General features: G+C 38.4%; 1 protein-coding gene across 3 annotated transcripts; it reads left to right on the top strand.

Annotated features, from left to right (window-relative positions):
- Nucleotides 1-565: 565 nt before the first annotated feature.
- KLRB1 (killer cell lectin-like receptor subfamily B, member 1) lies at nucleotides 566-20,026 on the top strand. Of its 3 annotated transcripts, none has more exons than XM_010858588.1 (5): nucleotides 566-975; nucleotides 12,346-12,444; nucleotides 13,512-13,586; nucleotides 15,388-15,542; nucleotides 15,932-16,095. In XM_010858588.1, exons 1-5 carry the CDS (start codon nucleotides 966-968, stop codon nucleotides 16,049-16,051), a joined length of 459 nt encoding a protein of 152 aa, XP_010856890.1. In that variant the 5' UTR covers nucleotides 566-965; the 3' UTR covers nucleotides 16,052-16,095. The 3 variants fall into 3 exon arrangements, with proteins under 3 accessions (XP_010856890.1, XP_010856891.1, XP_010856889.1); XM_010858589.1 differs by lacking the exons at nucleotides 566-975; nucleotides 12,346-12,444 and adding exons at nucleotides 7,252-7,477; nucleotides 19,686-20,026 and having other exon boundaries at nucleotides 15,932-16,047; XM_010858587.1 differs by lacking the exon at nucleotides 566-975 and adding an exon at nucleotides 7,252-7,477 and having other exon boundaries at nucleotides 15,932-16,083.
- Nucleotides 20,027-20,165: the final 139 nt, after the last annotated feature.

Genomic DNA, 20,165 nt, shown 5'->3' with positions numbered 1-20,165 from the left:
CCACTAAAGTTCTGCAAACTCCTATGAAGAGGGCGGCTTAGGGGCACAGCCATCTGGGGAGAAATCAAGTCAAATATTTTTCAAATCACGCAACTCGGCCAGATGTTCACCCCGTATTGGGACAGCCCTGGAGAGTTTGCAACCTGCTAGAGACCAAGAAGGCAATTTCTTCTTTCTCTTCTCCTCTCGGTAGCGGTTTCTCTTTCACCATGGCTTTGCTCTGGATCAGAAGTGGCCAAACGGGGATGCGGCGTCTCAGGGCTGTGACCGCCGCCCTCTCCTGGTGCCTCCAGCTTACCTGTGGGGTGACCACATCCCTCTCCTCCTCGCAGATAGATCTGCGGCTATCTCCCACATCCAGGTCCCAACCGTCTGCCAAGGTCTAAAGGAGACACCGGATGCGGGGCCTGGAAAATTACGCCCATAGAGCGGATGGTTCCCCAGATTGTACAAGATAACCCTCCCTCCCCCACCCTCCACCTTCTGCGCTCCACCCTAGATGTTACGCCCCACTTCCTGTGTTTCATTTCTCATGATGTGGAGGCAGAAAAGAAACTCAGAACACTTGAAAACAGGATGCCTGCGGTTGAAGGGTCTTTGGCTCCTTTCCAACCTGCCAAACGCCTGATGGGGACCTGGTGGACTAACAGTGGATCTAAGAGGACAGCCCTCTGCTCAGGCTGTCTGCCACGCTGGGTCCCTTCCTAGCAGAGCAGGAGAACGTCTGCATAAATCTCCACAGCCTGCGAGTCTCCCTGGCCTAGCAGAGATGGGGACAAGGCTCTGTCTATCTGAGGTTCAACCTGTGGTAACCAAGACCCCTGAGGACAGAAACCCTGCTGTGTGTAGCCACCCACACACAAACCTACTCTAAAAGGTGTTGATTTGTGGCTTGTTCGCACCACTGTTCTCAGGAGATCATACACAGATCAAAACCCCAGGCTATTACGTTCTGAGACTACAAAATGAGGAAAGGTAATAAAGGTCAAACTATAAGGTTATATAAATTGTCAGAAATTAGGACTAGAGTTGGGAAGAAATAAGAATGCTTGTTTAAACAGGAGTTGTTTTGGGTTTCAAAATGGTTACACATTTGCAGGTGTAGGAGGGAGGCGCTTTGAAACTATATTTGCACCTGGCAGTGCTTGCAGATACTGTTTTGAAAATGTCTGATGATGGTCTTGAGTTTTATATAATTCAGAAAGTTTAAGTTCTCAGTGATGCATCTGCAAGTTCTCAGATGCAAGAATACATCTGAAACTACCTCCACCTAAGGTCATCTGGCTCCATTTTGTATGTGTGAACTATAGTTACTCCATTTTTATTTTTGAAAGACCTTAAATACATAATCAGGCTTCCCTGGTGGCTCTGTGATGAAGAACCTGCCTGACAATGCAGGAGAGGCAGGTTCAATCCCCGGTCCAGGAAGATCCTTTGATGAGGAAAATGGTAGCCCAGTCCCAGTATTCTTGCTGGGAAAATCCCATGGACAGAGGAGCCTGGTGGGCTACAGTCCATGGGGTCACAAAAGAGTTGGACAGGACTTAGTGACTAAACAACAGCAGCAGCAAATATATCATCACCTGTCTACATCACCCTTTTTTGGACTTTTGTGAGGTGATAAGATTTCAACCCTGAGGATCTGCTACACTGAGATTGGTCCAGTTGGAACAGAGTTTACAAACAGATTCTTAAAACAAGACAGTAATGGCATAAATTGGTCTTTGATGAACAAAAATTTCTTTCCTGGTGAATTATTTTGATCCTTGAAATGATTTAGAAGTTTCACCAAGTGGTGACAATAAAAAGCTGACTCTTTAGAAGACAGTTTGTCAGTTTCTTATGAAATTAATATACTTGCCAGATGATCCAACAGTCTCACTTTTTGGCAGTTACAGAAATGAGTTGAAAACTGATGTTTATGCAGACTTACACAGGTGTGTCTATAGCAGCTGTATTTATGATTGCCAAAACTTGGAAGCAACCAAGATGCCTGTTAATATATAAATGGCTAAATACACTGTAGACTCTCCAAACAATGACATAATGTTCAGGGACTTAAAGAAAAGTTCTCAAGTGAAAAAAAAATAAAAAGAACCTTTTATACGGGTTATTAAGTGAAAGAAGGCAATCTAATAAAGCTGCATACTGTAAAATTGCAACAATTTGACATTTAGGTAAAGGCAAAACTATGGAAATGTTGAAAAGACATGTCAGAAGGGCCAAGGTGGAGAGATTGGGAGGGATGAATGGGGGAGGCCAGGGGATTTTTAAGACAATGAAACTATACTCTGTGATTCTATAATGATGGATTTAAAACTATTAGGTGGTGTTTTGGGGGATTCTCAAGAGCTCTAGTTCTTTATGTCTCAGCACAGAAAGAATCCAGTGAGAGGCAACGTGATAGATAAGAAGTGATTTATTAGAATAGGAGATTTGTGAGGCTAACAAGTGGGTGGATGAGAGGGTGCTGTGCCTGAGAACTTAGTGGGCTATAGTTTTATATTAATAATCAAAGGAAAAGTAGGGAGGGGGAAAATACCTCTTTTTTTCCTCATTCTTGAGTAGATGTCAAGCTTCCATAGTCAGCTCTGCCTTCACGTCAGGCTGGGGAGTTTTCTTCTCCCTATGTGGTTAAGCCAGGACAGTTATGGCACTATGGAAAAATTGTTTCAAGTCTCAGGACCATGAGGGTCTTTCACTTTGAATGTCACTTTTCCATTTTATTGTTTTTTTATATGTGCCGAGAGGTTGTCCTAGGGGGTCATTAACTTACTGAGCTCACTAGGTGGGATGTGGGTCTCATGCCATCGTTCTATTGTTTTGAGAGATGTCTCAATGCTTCTGTTTTGCAAGGTTTTGTTGCTAAACAACCCTGCTTGGTTTTGTAGTTAAGCAAACCTGCTTTTTTAAGCAATCATTAACATACAGGGGTTTCCCAGTCTCATACTTTTTTACTTACAATCCCCAGTGGGATTAACCATTTAATTACCTACTTTGTCCCCTTACTCTATCCCTATCAAATTCATATCATTATGAAAGTGAAAGTGTTAGTTGCTCAGTCTTGTCTGATTTTTTGCAACCCCATGGACAGTAGCCCACCAGGCTTCTCTGTCCAAGGAATTCTCCTGGCAAGAATATTGGAGTGGATAGCCATTCCCTTCTCCAGAGGCTCTTCCTGACCCAGGATTGAACCCCAGCCTCCTGCCTCACAGGCCGATTCTTTACTGTCTGAGCCAACAGGAAAGCCCAAGCTTGCCATAGCATATAGAACATAAAGAGTAAACCCTAATGTAGTCTATGGACTTCAGTTCATAATATTATAGCAAAATTTGTTCATCAGTTGTAACCAATAAAACAAACTAATGCAATGTGTTTAAAACAGGGGAAGCTGTGTATGAAGAAGAAATGCCTGTGGGAACTCTCTGCATTTCTGCTTTTCACCCCAATCTAAAACTGCTTTTTTTTTTTTTCCATAAACCTAAAATGGAGTCTCTTAACTTAAAAGAGCAGTTGATTCTTAGTCAGCATTATCATTGTTTTTAGCTCAGTGACCTAGGAACCGCTCTCATCCTTAAACTAGAACTGGAAGTTAAACATGCGACATATACGGAGCTCTAGTGTGTTCTGTGTGATGAGTTTATAGGTCAAAGATTATTTGCTGTCAGAGTCCTTTAAACTTAAAGTGTAAGTCTGAAAAAGGCACTTTAGAAACCACTGGGGACAATGCTGAACAAATTAAAGCACTAAACCATCAAGAGAAAAAAAGAGGCTGAAATCTCTATTCTTTGCTTTGCTATGACCACGGAAATCTTTGAAACAGAATTGTTATCCATCCAACTACCCTTGCTGAAGGGTAAATATAATCGGGACTTTCCTAGTTATTTAGTGGTTAAGGATTCACCTCCCAATACAGGGAAAGCAGGTTCAGTTACTGCTCAGGGAACTAACATCCCACATGCTGTGGGGCAACTAAACCCTCAGGCTGCAACTAGAGAATAGCCATGCCATAAAAAAGACCCTGCATGCTGCAACTAAATCTCACTTAGCAACTAAACTACCACCACCATAGAGCTTCTCCATCTTCAGCTGCAAATAATATAATTAATCTGATGGTGGTATCCATCTATAGAGTTGGGCTTCCCATGTGGCGCTTTGGTTAAGAATCCACCTGCCACTGCAGAAATTGTGGGTTCAGTCCCTGGGTGGGGAAGATCTCCTGGAGAAGGTATCTCTTGACTTAGGCAAACACCTGTCTAGAGCTTAAACAAGGGGCTTCCCTGGTAGCTCAGCTGGTGAAGACTTTTCCTGCAATGCATGAGACCCCAGTTTGATTTCTGGGTCAGGAAGATCCCCTAGAGAAGGGATAGGCTACCCACTCCATTATCCATGGGCTTTTTTTGGTGGCTCAGATAGTAAAGAATCCTCTTTTAATGCAAGAGATCTGGGTTAGATCCCTGAGTTGGGAAGATCCCTGAAGGAGGGCATGGCAACCCACTCCAGTATTCTTGCCTGGAGAATCCTCATGGACAGAAGAGCCTGGCAGGCTGCAGTCCATAGCATCACAGAAGAGTCAGACATGACTGAAAGACTAAGTGCAAAGTGTACACAAAGGGAAATATCAAGGCTGTCCAGGTCACCATATGTATATATACATCAATCTTGTTTAGAGGTACCTGGGCACAATAAGCAACACAGTGAATACTGTTTTCATCCACTCGAATTTAGACAAACTACCTACCCAGGAGCAGAGCTGCTGTTTGCGGTACAATGGCCAGCCTTGAGCAAAATTTATTTTAGCTTTTTTTTCCTCTGTATAACTTGGTTTTGTAGGTATTACAGGAGCAAAATGTGATGCGGTAGGCTGCAAAAGGAGCCTGGGTTTTGAGGTAGGAAACAGATGGTCAGTCTTGCTCCTTACTCATCCATAAATTCAAAAAAATCCAGTGCCTGGATAAGGCAAATATTAATGTATCAAATGAAATAATGTGAATTGAAGCATTTACCAATAACTTGAGCTTTCTGATTTCAATATACAGAAGGTTTGATATAAAAAAGAAAGGCCAGCAGCGCCCCCTGGTAGGAACTGTTAGTGAATGAACTCAGATTTTTAAAAACATTAAACAACAAAAACCAACCCCAAAACAAAAACCAACCAGCCAACCAGACAACAACAACAAAAGCCTGCAAAGCAAAATATACTTGGGTTTTTGGAGCAACTACGCAAGTTTCACTCTAGCAATCAATACTCCTTTTCTTTATGTGTGTGCATGCGTGGGTGCTCAGTTGTGTCCTACTCTTTGTGACCCCATGGACTGTAGTACGCCCGTCTCTGCTATCCATGGGGATTCTCCAGGGAACAATAATGGAGCAGGTTGCCATGTCCTTCTCCAGGGAATCTTCCCAAACCAAGGATTCAACCCACATCTGTTATGTCTTCTGAACTGGCAGGCAGATTCTTTATAATTGGCACCACCTGTGAAGCCCTAGACATAGGTTTATTCCATATCTTGGCAATTGTATAAGTATTGCTGCTACAAACATTGAGGGGTGTGTATCTTTTAAAATTAGTGTTTTTGTTTTTTTGTGACATATACCCAGGAATAGAATTGCTGGGTCGTATGGTAGTTCTAGTATACATATGCTAACAATATTAATCTTCCAAGTCACAAACATGGGATGTCTCTTCATTTAGTTATGTCTTCTTTAATTTCTTTAAATTCTACAGTTTTTAGTACAAGTTTTAATTAGGTTTTTTTCTGAAGTATTTTATTCTTTTTGATACTGTTGCCAATGAATTTCATTTTCTTTCCAAATCATTAATCAGTGCATAGCAACTGATTTCTGTGTATTGACTTTTTATTCTGAAACTTAGACAAATTCATTTATTAGTCTAATGGTTTGTGAGTGTGTGAGTCTGGAGTCTTGATGGTTTTCTACACATAAGGTTATGTCTTCTCTGAACAGATGTAATTTTGCTTCTTTTTTTTTCAACTTGGAGGACTTAACTTCTTTTCCATGTCTAATTGGTTTGGCTAGAACTTCCATACCTATGTTGAATAGGAGTGGTGAGAACAGACATTCTTGCTTGTTCTTGACCTCAGAAGAAAAGCTTTTATTTTTTTTTTCACCACTGATTGTGCCGTGGGCTTTTCATAAATGATCTTTATTATGTTGAGGTATGTTAGTCACTCAGTTGTGTCTGACATTTTGTGATCCAATGGACTGTAGCCTGCCAGGTTCCTCCGGTCCATGAAGTGGTCCAGACAAGAATAATGGAGTGAGTAGCCATTCCCTTCTCCAGGGGCTCTTCTTGACCCAGGGACCAAACCCCTGTCTGCTGCATCTCCTGCTTTGGCTGGCGGCTTCTTTACCACTGAGCCACCTGAGGAGTCCATTTTATAAGTATACAATAGTAATTGCATAGTAAGGGTCTTCTGTCCTATAAGATGGTTGTCAAGATGGTTGTAACAAATTAAAACATCCATCAGTATGTTTCACACTGCATATGCACAAATGAAGAGTCTCCTTTGGTTTATATTTCTGGCTGGTTTATACTTTTGAAGCTCACATAATTTTGCAAGCTTCTGGTTGAAGAGAATACTCTTTCCTCACTCAATTGTTTTTAACATGGCCATTGTGGACTTCTTGTGGTCATAGTTACGCTTCCTAACTTGAAGTTAAACTTTAGTGCACTGAAAGCATGCTTTTAAGCTAAGAATAGTCTGGATCTTTGGCTCTTTGCTTTCTCTGTTGTATTACTCAGTGACCTTTTTCACATTTACAGCTCCTTTTCCCACATTTTGCAGCTCTTGTCAGGAGCACAAATATTTCAGGAAGATTTGAGAGCTTTAGAAAATTGTCCTACAGTTTTTTGTGTGTGTTAGTGTTTACTTTTTACAACATTGCGTTAAATATGGTTTATCTTGATTCTTGGGGGGTTTTTTGTTTGTTTGTTTGTATTTATTTTGAGCCAAATTAGAGTACTTCATTTCCTTCACTCTGGTCCTGGCCCAGAAAAAGGTGTTGAAAAAAGATACTTACAAAGACAACAAACAATCTTTCCAGAATATTGTCAAACAATAGGCCAATTAACTAAACAAAGTAGATATTGAGTTGGCCAAAAAGTTCCTTTGGAATTTTCCATGTTATAGAAAACTTGAACGAACTTTTTGGCCAACCTAATGTTATATGTCTAAGTACACTGGACACCCAGTAAGTGGACTTCCTCACTAATTTATAGACAAAACCCACAACTACCATTGTGGGTAGGTGCTGGTATAAGAAAGAGCAAAACTTTTTAAACTGATCACTTCCTTCAGCTGATCTTGCCTCATAGAAGTTGGAGTTTTTCCTTTTATACGAGTAAAAGGAAGAATTCTTCTGTTTGCAATGGAGAGTCAGCTGGTATATGCTGATTTAAACTTACCCAGGGATTCTGGCATTGAAAGGTCATCACCCCCATCTCTTCTTCAGAGTAAGTGGCTTTAATTTTCCTTTTGGCATTTGTATATCTTCCAATAGTTAGATGTTCCTGTAAATTTGTGGCTTTAAATCATGACTTTGAAGATGAGCAGTTATCATGTTTTAAGTTGATATAGCATGGCCTGTCTGTAGGTAATCACAGGTGTGGAAAAAAGTACATACCTTTAGATTTCTTTTTGAATATCATTCCTGTTACTGAACCTTGTCTAAAAGAACCTGAATAAATATTTTACAAGTATGAACAAAGGAGTATTTTTTATTTTATTTGGAAATAAAAGGATTTTTTCTATTTTTGTTTTTGTTTTATTTTTTGCCATCCCATGTGGGGAGCAGGATCTTTGTTCCCCAACCAAGGATGAAACCCGTGCTCCCTGCAGTGGAAGCACAGAGTCTTAACCACTGGACCAGCCAGGAAGTCCCTTTTTTGTTTTTATTTTTTAACAAAGAAATGTTTTTAGAAATATTCTGCTACCTTGTTGTAATAGTAACCTACTTTATTTCAAATCTCTCTGTAAAATACTGTGATTAAGTTCCAATGCATTTGCACCCATGACATTCCTTTCAGAATACAAAGTGTTAATGATTAACACTTTGCTAATTAATTAACACAAAGTGTTAAAGATGTTAATGATGAACATCTTCCACTTTTCAAAGGGAAGAAAAAATGTTCCAAAAGAAAGTTATATTCAAGATCAAAGATGTGAATATACTCACAATCTGATGATTTTTAAATTGAAAAATGTATCAGTTTAGAAGGAGATAGGCCACAAGACACAGGAGAATGTCACTGATAAACCTATTTGATATTTGTTGAATTTGGTAATTTTCTGTGTGTCAGAGGAGCTAGTATTCTGAGTGAAGGAGATGAGGATTCTAATGTGAGGTAACAGGTGATGGATTCCATGACTGAAAAGAAACTAGAAACTAAGTAGAAAAATGTATAAAATTATCATAATATAGTACTGCCTTCTGATGTTAAACCAAATTTACTAATATTGCAATTTTTATCCCACCTGATATTCATTCCTTTGTGTGCTTAGCAGGTGTGCTACATCCTTTCAGGATGACTTGGGATAATTTCAAACTATTCAGTTATCAACATTCTAAATTCGAGACTGGAAAGTCTTAGGGTTATCAAATAGTTTCACAATACCCTTCAAATGGCGGTTATGGAAAATTGGAGAATTTTGATAACTATAGTGACAGTTTGGTCAAACTATAGTTATTTTTTGATGGGAAACAGAAAAGCATTCCGTTCCCTATTCAAATCTAGCAAAAGTGGCGAGAAAAGAGGATGGTGTTGAAAGGAGATGTGGGAGGATGAATATAGAAAAAGCAAGATTTTCCTCAAAAGCTATGATCTAAGATCCCAAATCAATGGGGTCAGAAAATGTGTCTATTCTGCTTGTAATCATTATTCCTCAAAATATCATTATAAAAGTAAATCTGAAAAACAAAGCAGAATAAAGTCAGAACAAAATATGTGGTTACAAAACACTTGACTGCAAAAAAATGTATAACCTACAAGTTGAGAATTTTGTATTTGGTGGTTTTACCAAGGGCCATAGCTGGGAAGGCAGCCTCTTAGATAACTCCGAGGAACTGTCCCCAAATGGTAAGGGAGAAACCAGGACATATAGGAGTTTTTGCTGCAAATAAAAAAATATATAGTTGACTACAAAAAGATGACTGCTAATCACAAAAACAGACATATCGAGTTAATGATTTTAGTGTTTACTTATGTGGGAGAAGATGCAAGAGTCTGGGCTTACTCAAATCATTCCCGTGACATGCATTTTAACTATCTACTGCTAGTATCCTGTTTTTCTTCACTCTGAATTCCACTCGGGCTTCAACATCGCGGCGGCTGCCCTGGCTAATGGGTTTATGGTCACAACATCTCTTGTTTATTGAAATGGCAGCTGACATTCTTTCTCCACAGATTGACCTGTTATTACATTTATTATGAAGCTACCCCTGAGCTCTTTGGCTGAACTGTTCAGGCTGTGGGAACTGTAGAGTAGTGATTACATCAAAGGCATTCAGGTAAACCGGAGATGTGAGTTGTGACCTATTTAGTTTATGGCCCAGCACTTGATTTCTTAAAAAAGTAGATAAGTGTTCACAAAATGCCTCTAGAGTTTACATATTCATCCAAAAATAAGCACCTGTACCAGGCATGCCCTGGTGCTGAGGTTAGGACAAGTGGAAAAAATAGTGGAAAAATATTTTCTCTGTTTGTGTTTATGTTATACTGCTAGGAAGACATACAAATAAACAAATAACTAAGTATATACATATATATGGGTTAGATAATATTAAATGCAATAGAGAAAATTTTATCTATATTTTTTACTCTCTCATATTCACCCCTCTGCTTTTTTTATTCTTTATTTATTTATTTATGGCTGCACTGGAACTTCGCTGCTGCCTGTGAACTTTGTTGAGTTGTGGACTATTCAAGGGCTAGTCGCTAGCTGTAGCGCACAGGCTTCTCATTGTGGTGGCTTTTCTTGTTGTAGAGTTCAGACTCGGTACCGGATGTGCACTGCTTAGTTGTTTCACGGCATGTGGAATCTTCCCAGATCAGGGATAGAATCCCTGTCCCCTGCTTTGGCAGGTGGATTCTTAACCACTGGACCACTAGGAAAGTCCTGAGAAACTGTTTTTTATTTGTGCTGGAATTGAGAGTTAACTTCAGAGAGGGTATGATATCAAGTAGAAGAAGGCCTGCTTCACAAAATGACATCTGAGCCAAGACCTGAAAGAATTAAAGGACAAAGATATGTTTCCTTGGAGAAGAGCTTTTTAGAAAATGGACCAGGGCAAGTGCAAGTTCCCTGGGATGAGAACATTCCTGTCCTTTTGTAGGAGGAGCACATACATTGGGTGTGAAATGATGGACCATATCTGTGTTGAAAGCAGCAGGAGATAAAGTCAGAGATGTAATGGGAAATGGATTGAACAGGAATTTGTAGACTGTTTTACAGATGTACAGTCTTAAATCTGCTTGAGAGAAGGCCAAGAAAAGGTTTGCAGCAATGGAGTGAGATGATTTGGCATACTATTTTTTTTTAACTTTATGTATTTATTTATTTATTTTTGGCTGCACTGGGTCTTCGTGGCAGTCCAAGGGTTTCTCATTGTCACAGAGCGTGGGCTCTGGGCTCATGGGCTTCATTAGTCACAGAATGCAGTCTCGGCAATTGGGGCTTGTGGGCTCTAGAGCATGGGCTCAGTAATTGTGGCAGAATCTTCCCAGACCAGGTATTGAATCTGAGTCCCCTACATTAGCAGGGAGATTCTTATCCACAGCACCATCAGGGAAGTCCTTGGCATATTGTTTATATTCAAACAAAAAATAGCCCTGCGTGGGTATTTCCAGATGACTAAAGGAGGAGAAGGGGAGAACAGGATGAGATGGTTGGATGGCATCACCAACTCAATGGACATGAGTTTGGGTAAACTCCAGGAGTTGGTGATGGACAGGGAGACCTGGCATACTGAGGTTCATGGATTTGCAGAGTCGGACACGACTGAGCGACTGAACTGAAGTGAACTAAAAATTTACCTGGCATCTTCAATTTGTTGTAACTTTGTTAGTTCTAAAGTCATGTAGTGTTGCAGAAAAACAACTCAGAAGAGTCATAAGACCCTCCTCTCAATTCCATAAATTTTAAATGAACAGTTATTATGTACCAGACTCCATGTCTAGAAGAAGTTTTTCATATAACCCTTTCCAAAACCTCACAAAGTAACTATTATTTTATGTTTCACAGGTGAGGAAGTTGTATTTTATGAAGGTTACAGGCTTAAAGTAACATACTCAAATACAAATCTGTTACATTTGAGAGCCTTTACTCTTAACCACTGCTGTTCTTCAGTAATAAATGATAAGATAGTGACTATATGAAACTTTCTCCATTTTTCAAAATTTCAAGACAGGAAAGAATAAGGAAGAAAAGAGACAGAAAGGTAAAATACCATACAGCTGTCAGGAAAGTTCACCTAGGACTGTCTCAGGCTCACTAAGTTTAGCTACTGTGTCACACAGGATCGCATTAGAAGTTCTAGGTCAATATTCTCCAGTGTGCTTTCTCTCATTTTCAGATTACCCCTAGGACCTTGGAGCTCCTCTAGGTGTTATCTTTTCTCTCTCTCCTCCACATGATTATCCAGGTGTCACTATCTAAAATTTAATCCATTCTGTTTCCTACCTTAATCTTTTATCACATTTAGCTATCTTAAATTCCATCTCCACAAGGATGTTTTAGAAAGGGCTAACTCTTAGACAAATGTCACCGTCCTAACAGGAGAGTTCAGTAGTAGTTGGCTGAAAACTGGGTCACACAACTCAGTCACCTGGGGGAGTGTAAAAAACTAAAGTAGAAATAAATGGACTTACAGGTCACTCTGGAACATTTTTTTAAATCAATTAATTAATTTTATTTATTTTTGGCTATGCTGGATCTTTGTTGCTGCGTGGGCTTTCCCTAGTTGTAGTGAACAACTCTTTAGTTGCTTCTCATTGCAGTGGTTTCTCTTGTTGTGGAGCATAGTCTCTAGGGTGCTTGAGTTTCAATACTTGTGGCCCACGGCTTAGTTACCCTGCCACGTCAGGTGGGGTCTTCCTGGAAAAGGGATTGAACCTGTGTCCCCTGCATTAGCAGGAAGATCCTTAACCACTGGACCACCAGGGAAGTCCTTAGGACCCTACTTTAAGATAACTGATAAATGTTCTTTCCTGCCCCTAACCCCCAACCTGAATCTTGCTCTTTCTTATGTGATCCAAACAGCCTTTGCTTTTTGTACCAGATGAACTCAACTGAGTTAACCAAGCATGTTTTCTTAATGTCTCAGATCTTTGTCAGGGTCCACGTTGGCATAACTTTCCCCTGAAATTTAGTTGTGCTGTGATTATACTTCTTGCCTTGACTGTGACTGGGTTGAGTGTTTCAGGTAAGTGATGCAAGATCATTTATTTCTTGTTCTACTTATTCTCCTTCTGCCATAAATAGTAAAATATGTTAAACAGCTTTGGCCACCCCAAACTTAGTGGAAGACTGATGAAATAAAAACAGTTACGAAACAGTGCTCTAATAGTGCCCAGACCATATCCACTTTGCAAACCCTAGGCTTTCATATTTCTCTTTCTAATTGTTCTGAGAATCTTCATAGGGGATTTACATGTGCTCCAAGAACTTTTTAAAAAATTGTAACTATGATAAAAGCTTGATAATAACAAAGAAAAATAAGTTTACAATTGCTTAGAGTTTCTTTTTTTTTTTTTTAATGTGGACCATTTTTAAAGTCTATTGAATTTGTTACAATACTGCTTCTGCTGTTTTCATGTTCTGGGTTTGTTGTTGTTGTTGTTTTGTTTTGTTTTGTTTTGTTTTTTGGCCCCAAGGCATATGGGATCTCAGCTCCCCCACCAGGGATCGAACCAGCATCCTCTGCATTGGAAGGTGAAGTCTTAACCACTGGACTTCCTGGGACATCCCTACAGTTTCTTAGGTGCCTACTAAATTCCAGATTGTCCTAGGCAATGTCTCCCATAGGACAGACACAATTATACTCATTCTGAAAATGGAACATGTAGACAGGAGTGTAAGCAATTTAAGAATTTAAATAACACCTGAGAGTTTACTTATATAGTGGGTGTGTGCATGCTAAGTCACTTCAGTCATGTCTGACTCTTAGAAATCTTAGGGACCATAGCCCTCCAGGCTCCTCTGTTCTCTCCAGGCAAGAATACTGGAGTGGGTTGCCATTCCCTTCTCCAGATTACTTATACATTAGATGCAAGTAACTCAGTGTTTCTCTGTGTTTACTTACATGTTGTTTATGTTGTCTTCTAAGCAGACCCACTGTTACTAAATTGCTATTGCTCTTATCTTCTGTTCATTTCAAGCTTGTTGAGATAGTACTGAGACGACAATTCCCTGAAGTGATAAATATAGCATATGCATTTCATTGCACCTTTCAGCATTTTATCTTCTTAATGGTGTTTCTTTATTTACCAGTGATATTCATAAGACAAAACACATCAGTAGAAAAAACCAGCATGGATGCTCAAGAGAACAGGAAGGAAGCAACAGGTATATTTTGTGGCTTGAATTTTCTAAGACTAATGGCTAAAATTTGAAGTTATCATTGTATTACTTTCCTTAAGGCTCATTACAACCCATATGTTAAGATTAGTCTTATCACTCTGATTTTATGTTTGGCAGAGCTGAGGCATGGAAAGGTTAAGCAACTCATTTGGGGTCATACATGTGCTAAGGGGTGACATTGAGAATTGTACTTCAGTGGTCTATCATCATAGCCTATCATCTTAACTACCAGATAATACTGCCTTATGAGTACTCAGGCTAGGAGAGTCAATAATTATTAGTCAAAATCCAAGCTATAAAGTAAAATATACATTAAGTGAGCTATTTGGTGATTTTAATATGTCAAGCAACTAACCTTTGACTAAAGCTAATGAATAGAACACAAACATGTAATGAATTCTTTAATATTTATTGTATTAATCATTAAGATATTGATCTTGTCTTTATACTTACTAAGCAGTGTGTGTTAATACTCCATTGTTGACAGACTGTAGCAGAATGTGGTCATTTTTTATATATATTTGTACAGAAGAGAAATTTTAAGAAAATGAGAATATCCCTCTAAAAAATGCTATCAAATAGATCTTATTATTATTAGGCAAATATATAATTTAGCAGTTAGAAATTTTCTAATAATTTCTCTCCATGATATTTGCCATTAATTGTGAGTATGAATTATTATTTGCTTTTCATTTTACATGTTGTTTCAAGTAGACTTTTTTTTAAGAGCGTTTGATATAGTTGTCCATGGAGTAGGAAGAGCAATGATAAGGAATTTAAGGAATCTCAAAAAGAGTTTGGCTCTATCACCACCTGCTTGTGTGGACTTGAACAAGTTATTCTGTCTCTCAGTGTTTTAGCTGGTCACTAAGAATTGATGCTTTTGAACTGTGGTGTTGGAGAAGACTCTTGAGAGTCCCTCGGACTGCAAGAAGATCCAACCAGTCCATTCTGAAGGAGATCAGCCCTGGGATTTCTTTGGAAGGAATGATGCTAAAGCTGAAACTCCAGTACTTTGGCCACCTCATGCGAAGAGTTGACTCATTGGAAAAGACTTTGATGCTGGGAGGGACTGGGGGCAGGAGGAGAAGGGGACGACAGAGGATGAGATGGCTGGATGGCATCACTGACTTGATGGACATGAGTCTGAGTGAACTTCCGGGAGTTGGTGATGGACAGGGAGGCCTGGCGTGCTGCAATTCATGGGGTTGCAAAGAGTCAGACATGTCTGAGCGACTGAACTGAACTGAATAGCAGAATGAACAGTGGTCTCAAAACCCTCAGTTATATTAAATTCATGAATTGTTCTCACAGTGATGATCAAAGACTTTCCTGAATTTATAATGACTTGTATGAGATCCAACCAGTCCATCCTAAAGGAAGTCAATCCTGAATATTCATTGAAAGGACTGATGTTGAAGCTGAAACTTCAATACTTTGTCCACCTGATGTGAAGAGCTGACTCATTTAAAAAGAGCTTGGTGCTGGGAAAGTTTGAAGGCGGGAGAAGAAGGGGACAACAAAGGATAAGATGGTTGAATGCCATCACCAACTCAATGGGCATGAGTTTGAGTAAACTCCAGGAGTTGTTGATGGACAGGGAGGCCTGGCCTGCTGCAGTCCATGGGGTCACAAAGAGTCGGACACTACTGAGCGACTGAACTGAACTGAATTGTGTATGTGTTATTAGTGTTAGTAGGGTGGGGACAGGTTAGAAATATAACATTCATTTCTTTTCTTCCTCTTTCTTATTTTATTTTTATTTTCCCTCTTCTTCTTACTTTAGAGAGACCAGTTCTGTTAACGTGTCCAATACACTGGAAACGAATCCGAGATAAATGCTTATATTTTAGTGAAACTTCCAAACCTTGGAATGATAGTCTAGCTGACTGTTCCACAAGAGAATCCAGTCTACTGCTTATTCAAGATCAGGAAGAATTGGTAAATAATTAATAAGTAAAATATTTTAATACAATTCAGCACTGGCTTCTAACCATATCAAGATTTTTGTGCTCTAGTCTTGAAGGTTCTATGCAGATAGAAGTATTAACCTTGACTTCAAGGAGCTCACAATCTGAGAGACTAAATGGACATATAAGCAAAATAAATATTATTTAATGAATACAAAAATATAAATATAAATATTTGGGTATATAAATGAACGGAATAGAAATATTACAAGTAAGGAATAATTAACTCCAATGGGTATAGGAAAGGCGTCATAGAGAAAGTAATACTTGAACTGGGTTTCAGAGGATGAGTAGAAGAATGCAAACCAGCAATAGATAAAGGGATTCAATACTCAGTCATTTCTTCTGTTTCATTTACAGAGACTCATGCAAAACCTGATAAACAAAGAAGGAATTCTGTTTTGGATTGGATTAAATTTTACATTATCAGGGAAGAGCTGGAAGTGGATAAATGGTTCCTTTTTAAATTCTAATATGTGAGTATTAGATAAGCTAATTTGAATATTCAATTTGTATCAGGTTTGCAAGGCAAGATAGTAACACTGCTATTGAAAACTGAGATTTATAGTTTTAATTTAGTTTAGAAATTTTCAAAAGAAGCAGTATAGTCTGAGAAGAAGAATGATTTTTGAAGTTAGTTGAAGGATTCATATTGATGTATGACAAAACCAATACAATGTTTTAAAGTAATTAGCCTTAATTAAAATAAATAAATGAAAAAAAATTTTTTTAATTTTTTAAAGAAAATCTCCATATATGAAAAGACATCACTCTTTGTCACAATGTATATTTTTAATTACAATGGAGTTTTAAGAAACAGGGGACAGACCAACTCCTTTGGGAGGGACACCAAAAAAAATTTTTTTAATAACAAAATTTAAAAATAAAGAAATTTTTAGCTGGATGCTATTGGACAAAGAATTTTTGTTGCAATATTATTAAAACAAAGAATTTAAGTAGAACTTTTCAAACTGTGGGACCAAATAAGTAGGCCACATCCAGCATTGAAATAATGAATACGAGAAGAAAAAAGTATAGTAAATATCAGATTGTGGAATCCAGGCATTTGAGAGAATTGGCCAACTTGTGACAAATATTGTAGCCTATTTTAATCAGTGGTGTAGAAAGAGAGTTGTTTGAGGAGATGCAATGAAACTGCATAAGCTGCGAAGGAGCTTTTTGCTATTTTTAAAATGTTTTTATTTATTTATTTATTTTTGTCTGTGCTGGGTCTTTATCACTGCTCAGACTTCTCTCTAGTTGCTCAGAGTAGGGGCTACTCTCTAGTTATAGCATGTGGGCTTCTCATTGTAGTGGCTTCTCTTGTTGCAGAGCACAGGCTCTGTAAAAAAATTTTGATGAGCTTTTCAGAACAGATGATATCTTGTTATGATTTTTGAGTCTGTGAATGATATATTTACATTTGTATAAAGGATAGTTAAAATTGATTTTTTTATCATTCAAAAAAATAAGACATTAAAATTGAAGACATAGGAGTGGGTAAAAATTTATATAAAATAGAGTAATAATTTGTTATGTAGAAAATTACAAAAAATTGAGAGACATGTTGCTTTAATTAGCAAATTTTTATGTTGCTTCACCCATGTTCTAAAATACAATATTTTTAAATACAGTACTTTAAAAAGAATATCACTTTAAAATAAAGGGTCCTGGACAAGAATAAATGTATAAAAAGGCAAATATATTTTGTTACATAAAATCTATTCTGATTTTTATTTGTTTTCCAGGAATTATATTCTATACTTTATTGACACATAAATGCAATTCTGATATTAACTTATTTCTATTTTTCTGAACATAGAAAACGTTAATTTCGGTTTCTGCATGGGTATCTTTCTTATTGGGCCATTATGTTTATTCTATTAAGCTTTGTGATAAAATTGGAAATCTCTGAAGTGTCTATGAGCAGAAATATAGGCATAGTTGATGAACTAAATTCAATTAGCATTCTATTCTCTTCTGAAGACTGAAAGGATGCTTTGGTTAAGACAGTAATCAGGTAACCCTGAAAGGTATCATATGATAGTAGAAAGAGTAGCAGTTAGACTCACTTTTCTTTAGTTTTCTACCCTGGTTTTCAAGTAATGAAAAACATAAACAGGAATAATTTTTTTCACTGCTTTGGGGATTAAAGAATATAACACTAAAGAACTAGGCAGAGATCTGGTCAAAGAAGGCCTGAGAAATCACTGAGGGTCTTTTGAAAAAGGGCTTGGTCAAATGAGCATTCAAAAAGTTATCTTGAAATTTGAAGAAGGGGACCAGAAGGGTGAAAGAGATAAAACACAGGGGACTTTTGCTATTACTCACTTGAAAGAAGTGCTGATGTGACTAGACTGTCAGGCCCTAGGAGGGAATAAGGTGGACTTCTCAGGGCCAAGGGGCTTTTTGAAGAAACAGAAAAAAGAACAAAGAAAATCTGTGATGGAGCCCTGCCCACTGTACCACTTCACTTTCGATTTAGGACAAGCAGGTGAACGTCTTGCACATATCCCATCCTAGCACGCAAGTTCTGCGTGGCCATCCCATTCTTTCACTGCTACTCACACCACATCTGCAATGAGCCACAACACTCCTGCATCTTTGGAACTAATAGAACATTGATCACAGCAGACACTCGTGTACTGTTTAGAATCGGAAAGAAAGGAACCTTCCACTACATACAACATGAACTGAACCTCCTTTTCTGGCCACATTCAAATTCTGCAGAGCCTGTGTATCTGTACTTACTTACTACATTTCCTGAGCACATACTCTGTTTAAGCCTGATCACACTTCTATAGGTATCATCTCAATGCCTCCCCAAATACTAGGTCGTTATATCCTAAATATTTAAGAAAATCAAAATTCCATGAAAGCAATAAGTTTTTCATGTGATATGTTAATAGGAGATTCAGTTTCCAATTTTCAAAGCTTCATTTTGTATATATCATGATGACATTTATGTTTAGAATGCTTTGCTTCCAGTGAAGATGAACTTACAAGTTCCAGATGCTTGATTAGCTTTCTTTTAAAAGTGTATATTTATGACTGACTGTGTAGTTATCACTGTTCAGTTGCTAAGTCGTGTCCAACCCTTTCGGACCCCCATGGACTGCAGCTCCCCAGGGTCCTCTGTCCTCCAGTGTCTCCCAGTTTGCTCAAATTCATGTCCGTTTGAGTCAGTGATGCTATCTAACCACCTCATCCTCTGCCTCCCCCTTCTCCTTTAGCCTGTCTTTCCCAGCATCAGGGTCTTTTCCAATGAGTTGGCTTTTCCCATCAGGTGGTCAAAGTATTGGAGCATCAGTCCTTCCAAAGCTTCAGTATCAGTCCTTCCAAGGAATATTCAGGGTTGATTTCTTTTAGGATTGACTGGTTTGATTTGCATGCAGTCCAAGGGACTCTCAAGAATCTTTTCCAGCACCACGATTTGAAAGCATCAATTCTTCGGCACTTACTCTCTTTATGGTATAAATTTCACATCAGTACATGAGTAATGGAAAAGCCATAGCTTTGACCATATTGACATTTGCTGGCAAAGTGATGTCTTTGCTTTTGAATATGCTGTCTAGGTTTGTCATAGCTTTCCTTCCAAGGAGCAAGTGAAAAAAAGTGAAAGGGAAAGTGTTAGTCCCTCAGTCCTGTCTGACTCTTTCCCACCCTATGGATATATGTCTCCAGGTTCCTCTACCCATGGGAATGGAAGTCTCTAGACAAGAATACTGGAGTGGGTAGCCATTCCCAGGAGCAAGTGTCTTTTAATTTCACATCTTCAGTCATTGTCTACAAAGGTTTTGGAGCCCAAGCAAACAAAGTCTGTCACTGCTTTCATTTTCCCCCCTGCTATTTGCCATGAAGTGATAGAACTGGATGCTAAAATCTTAGCTTTTGAATGTTGAGTTTCAAGCCAACTTTTCACTCTCCTCTTCCCCCCTCTTTCAGAGGCTTTTTAGCTCCTTTTCACTTTCTGACACTAGACTGTTTATTTACCCAATGCTTAATATCTGAGCATCTCGTTGTTTCCTGAAAGTTACAGAAAATACTGGCTGGATGAGGAGAATTGTGTGAGAAAATCATGAACACTAAGAGAGTCTTTTCTTTTTCTCCACAGATTACCCATTTTTGGTGATGCTAAAGAAGACTGCTGTGTTTACATATCAAAGACACAATGTATTTCTGATTACTGGGCTGCAGAAAATAGATGGATCTGCCAAAAAGAACTAAAACCTGTCAGAAACAAAGGAATATATTCTTCCAATTGACTAGACATCCCCTTCCATGTCTTTAATTTCCATTTCAGATCTCTGTCATTTTAACTGTATATATTGTCATAGTGGCTCCATGCACATTTTGTGGTACAAAGTGAACACACACTGAGAATTCTAATTTTTGTGAATTTTACAAAAGTTCATGTCTAACCTCCTCATTAAATAACTGAGAAAACATATACCTAAAGAAAAGATATCTCAGGGTATGTGCTCAGGAGTCAGATAGGTGGATCATATGGTAGTTCTATTTTTCAGTTTTTTATGGAACTGCCATACCATTCTCCATAGTGGCTGTATCAATTTACATTCCCACCAGTGGTGCA

Source organism: Bison bison, unplaced genomic scaffold (genome assembly GCF_000754665.1).
Source record: "Bison bison bison isolate TAMUID 2011002044 unplaced genomic scaffold, Bison_UMD1.0 scf7180017864390, whole genome shotgun sequence".
Lineage (NCBI taxonomy): Eukaryota > Metazoa > Chordata > Mammalia > Artiodactyla > Bovidae > Bison > Bison bison.
Note: the sequence above shows the minus strand (reverse complement) of the source record. Positions and strands in the feature narration are given on the sequence as shown.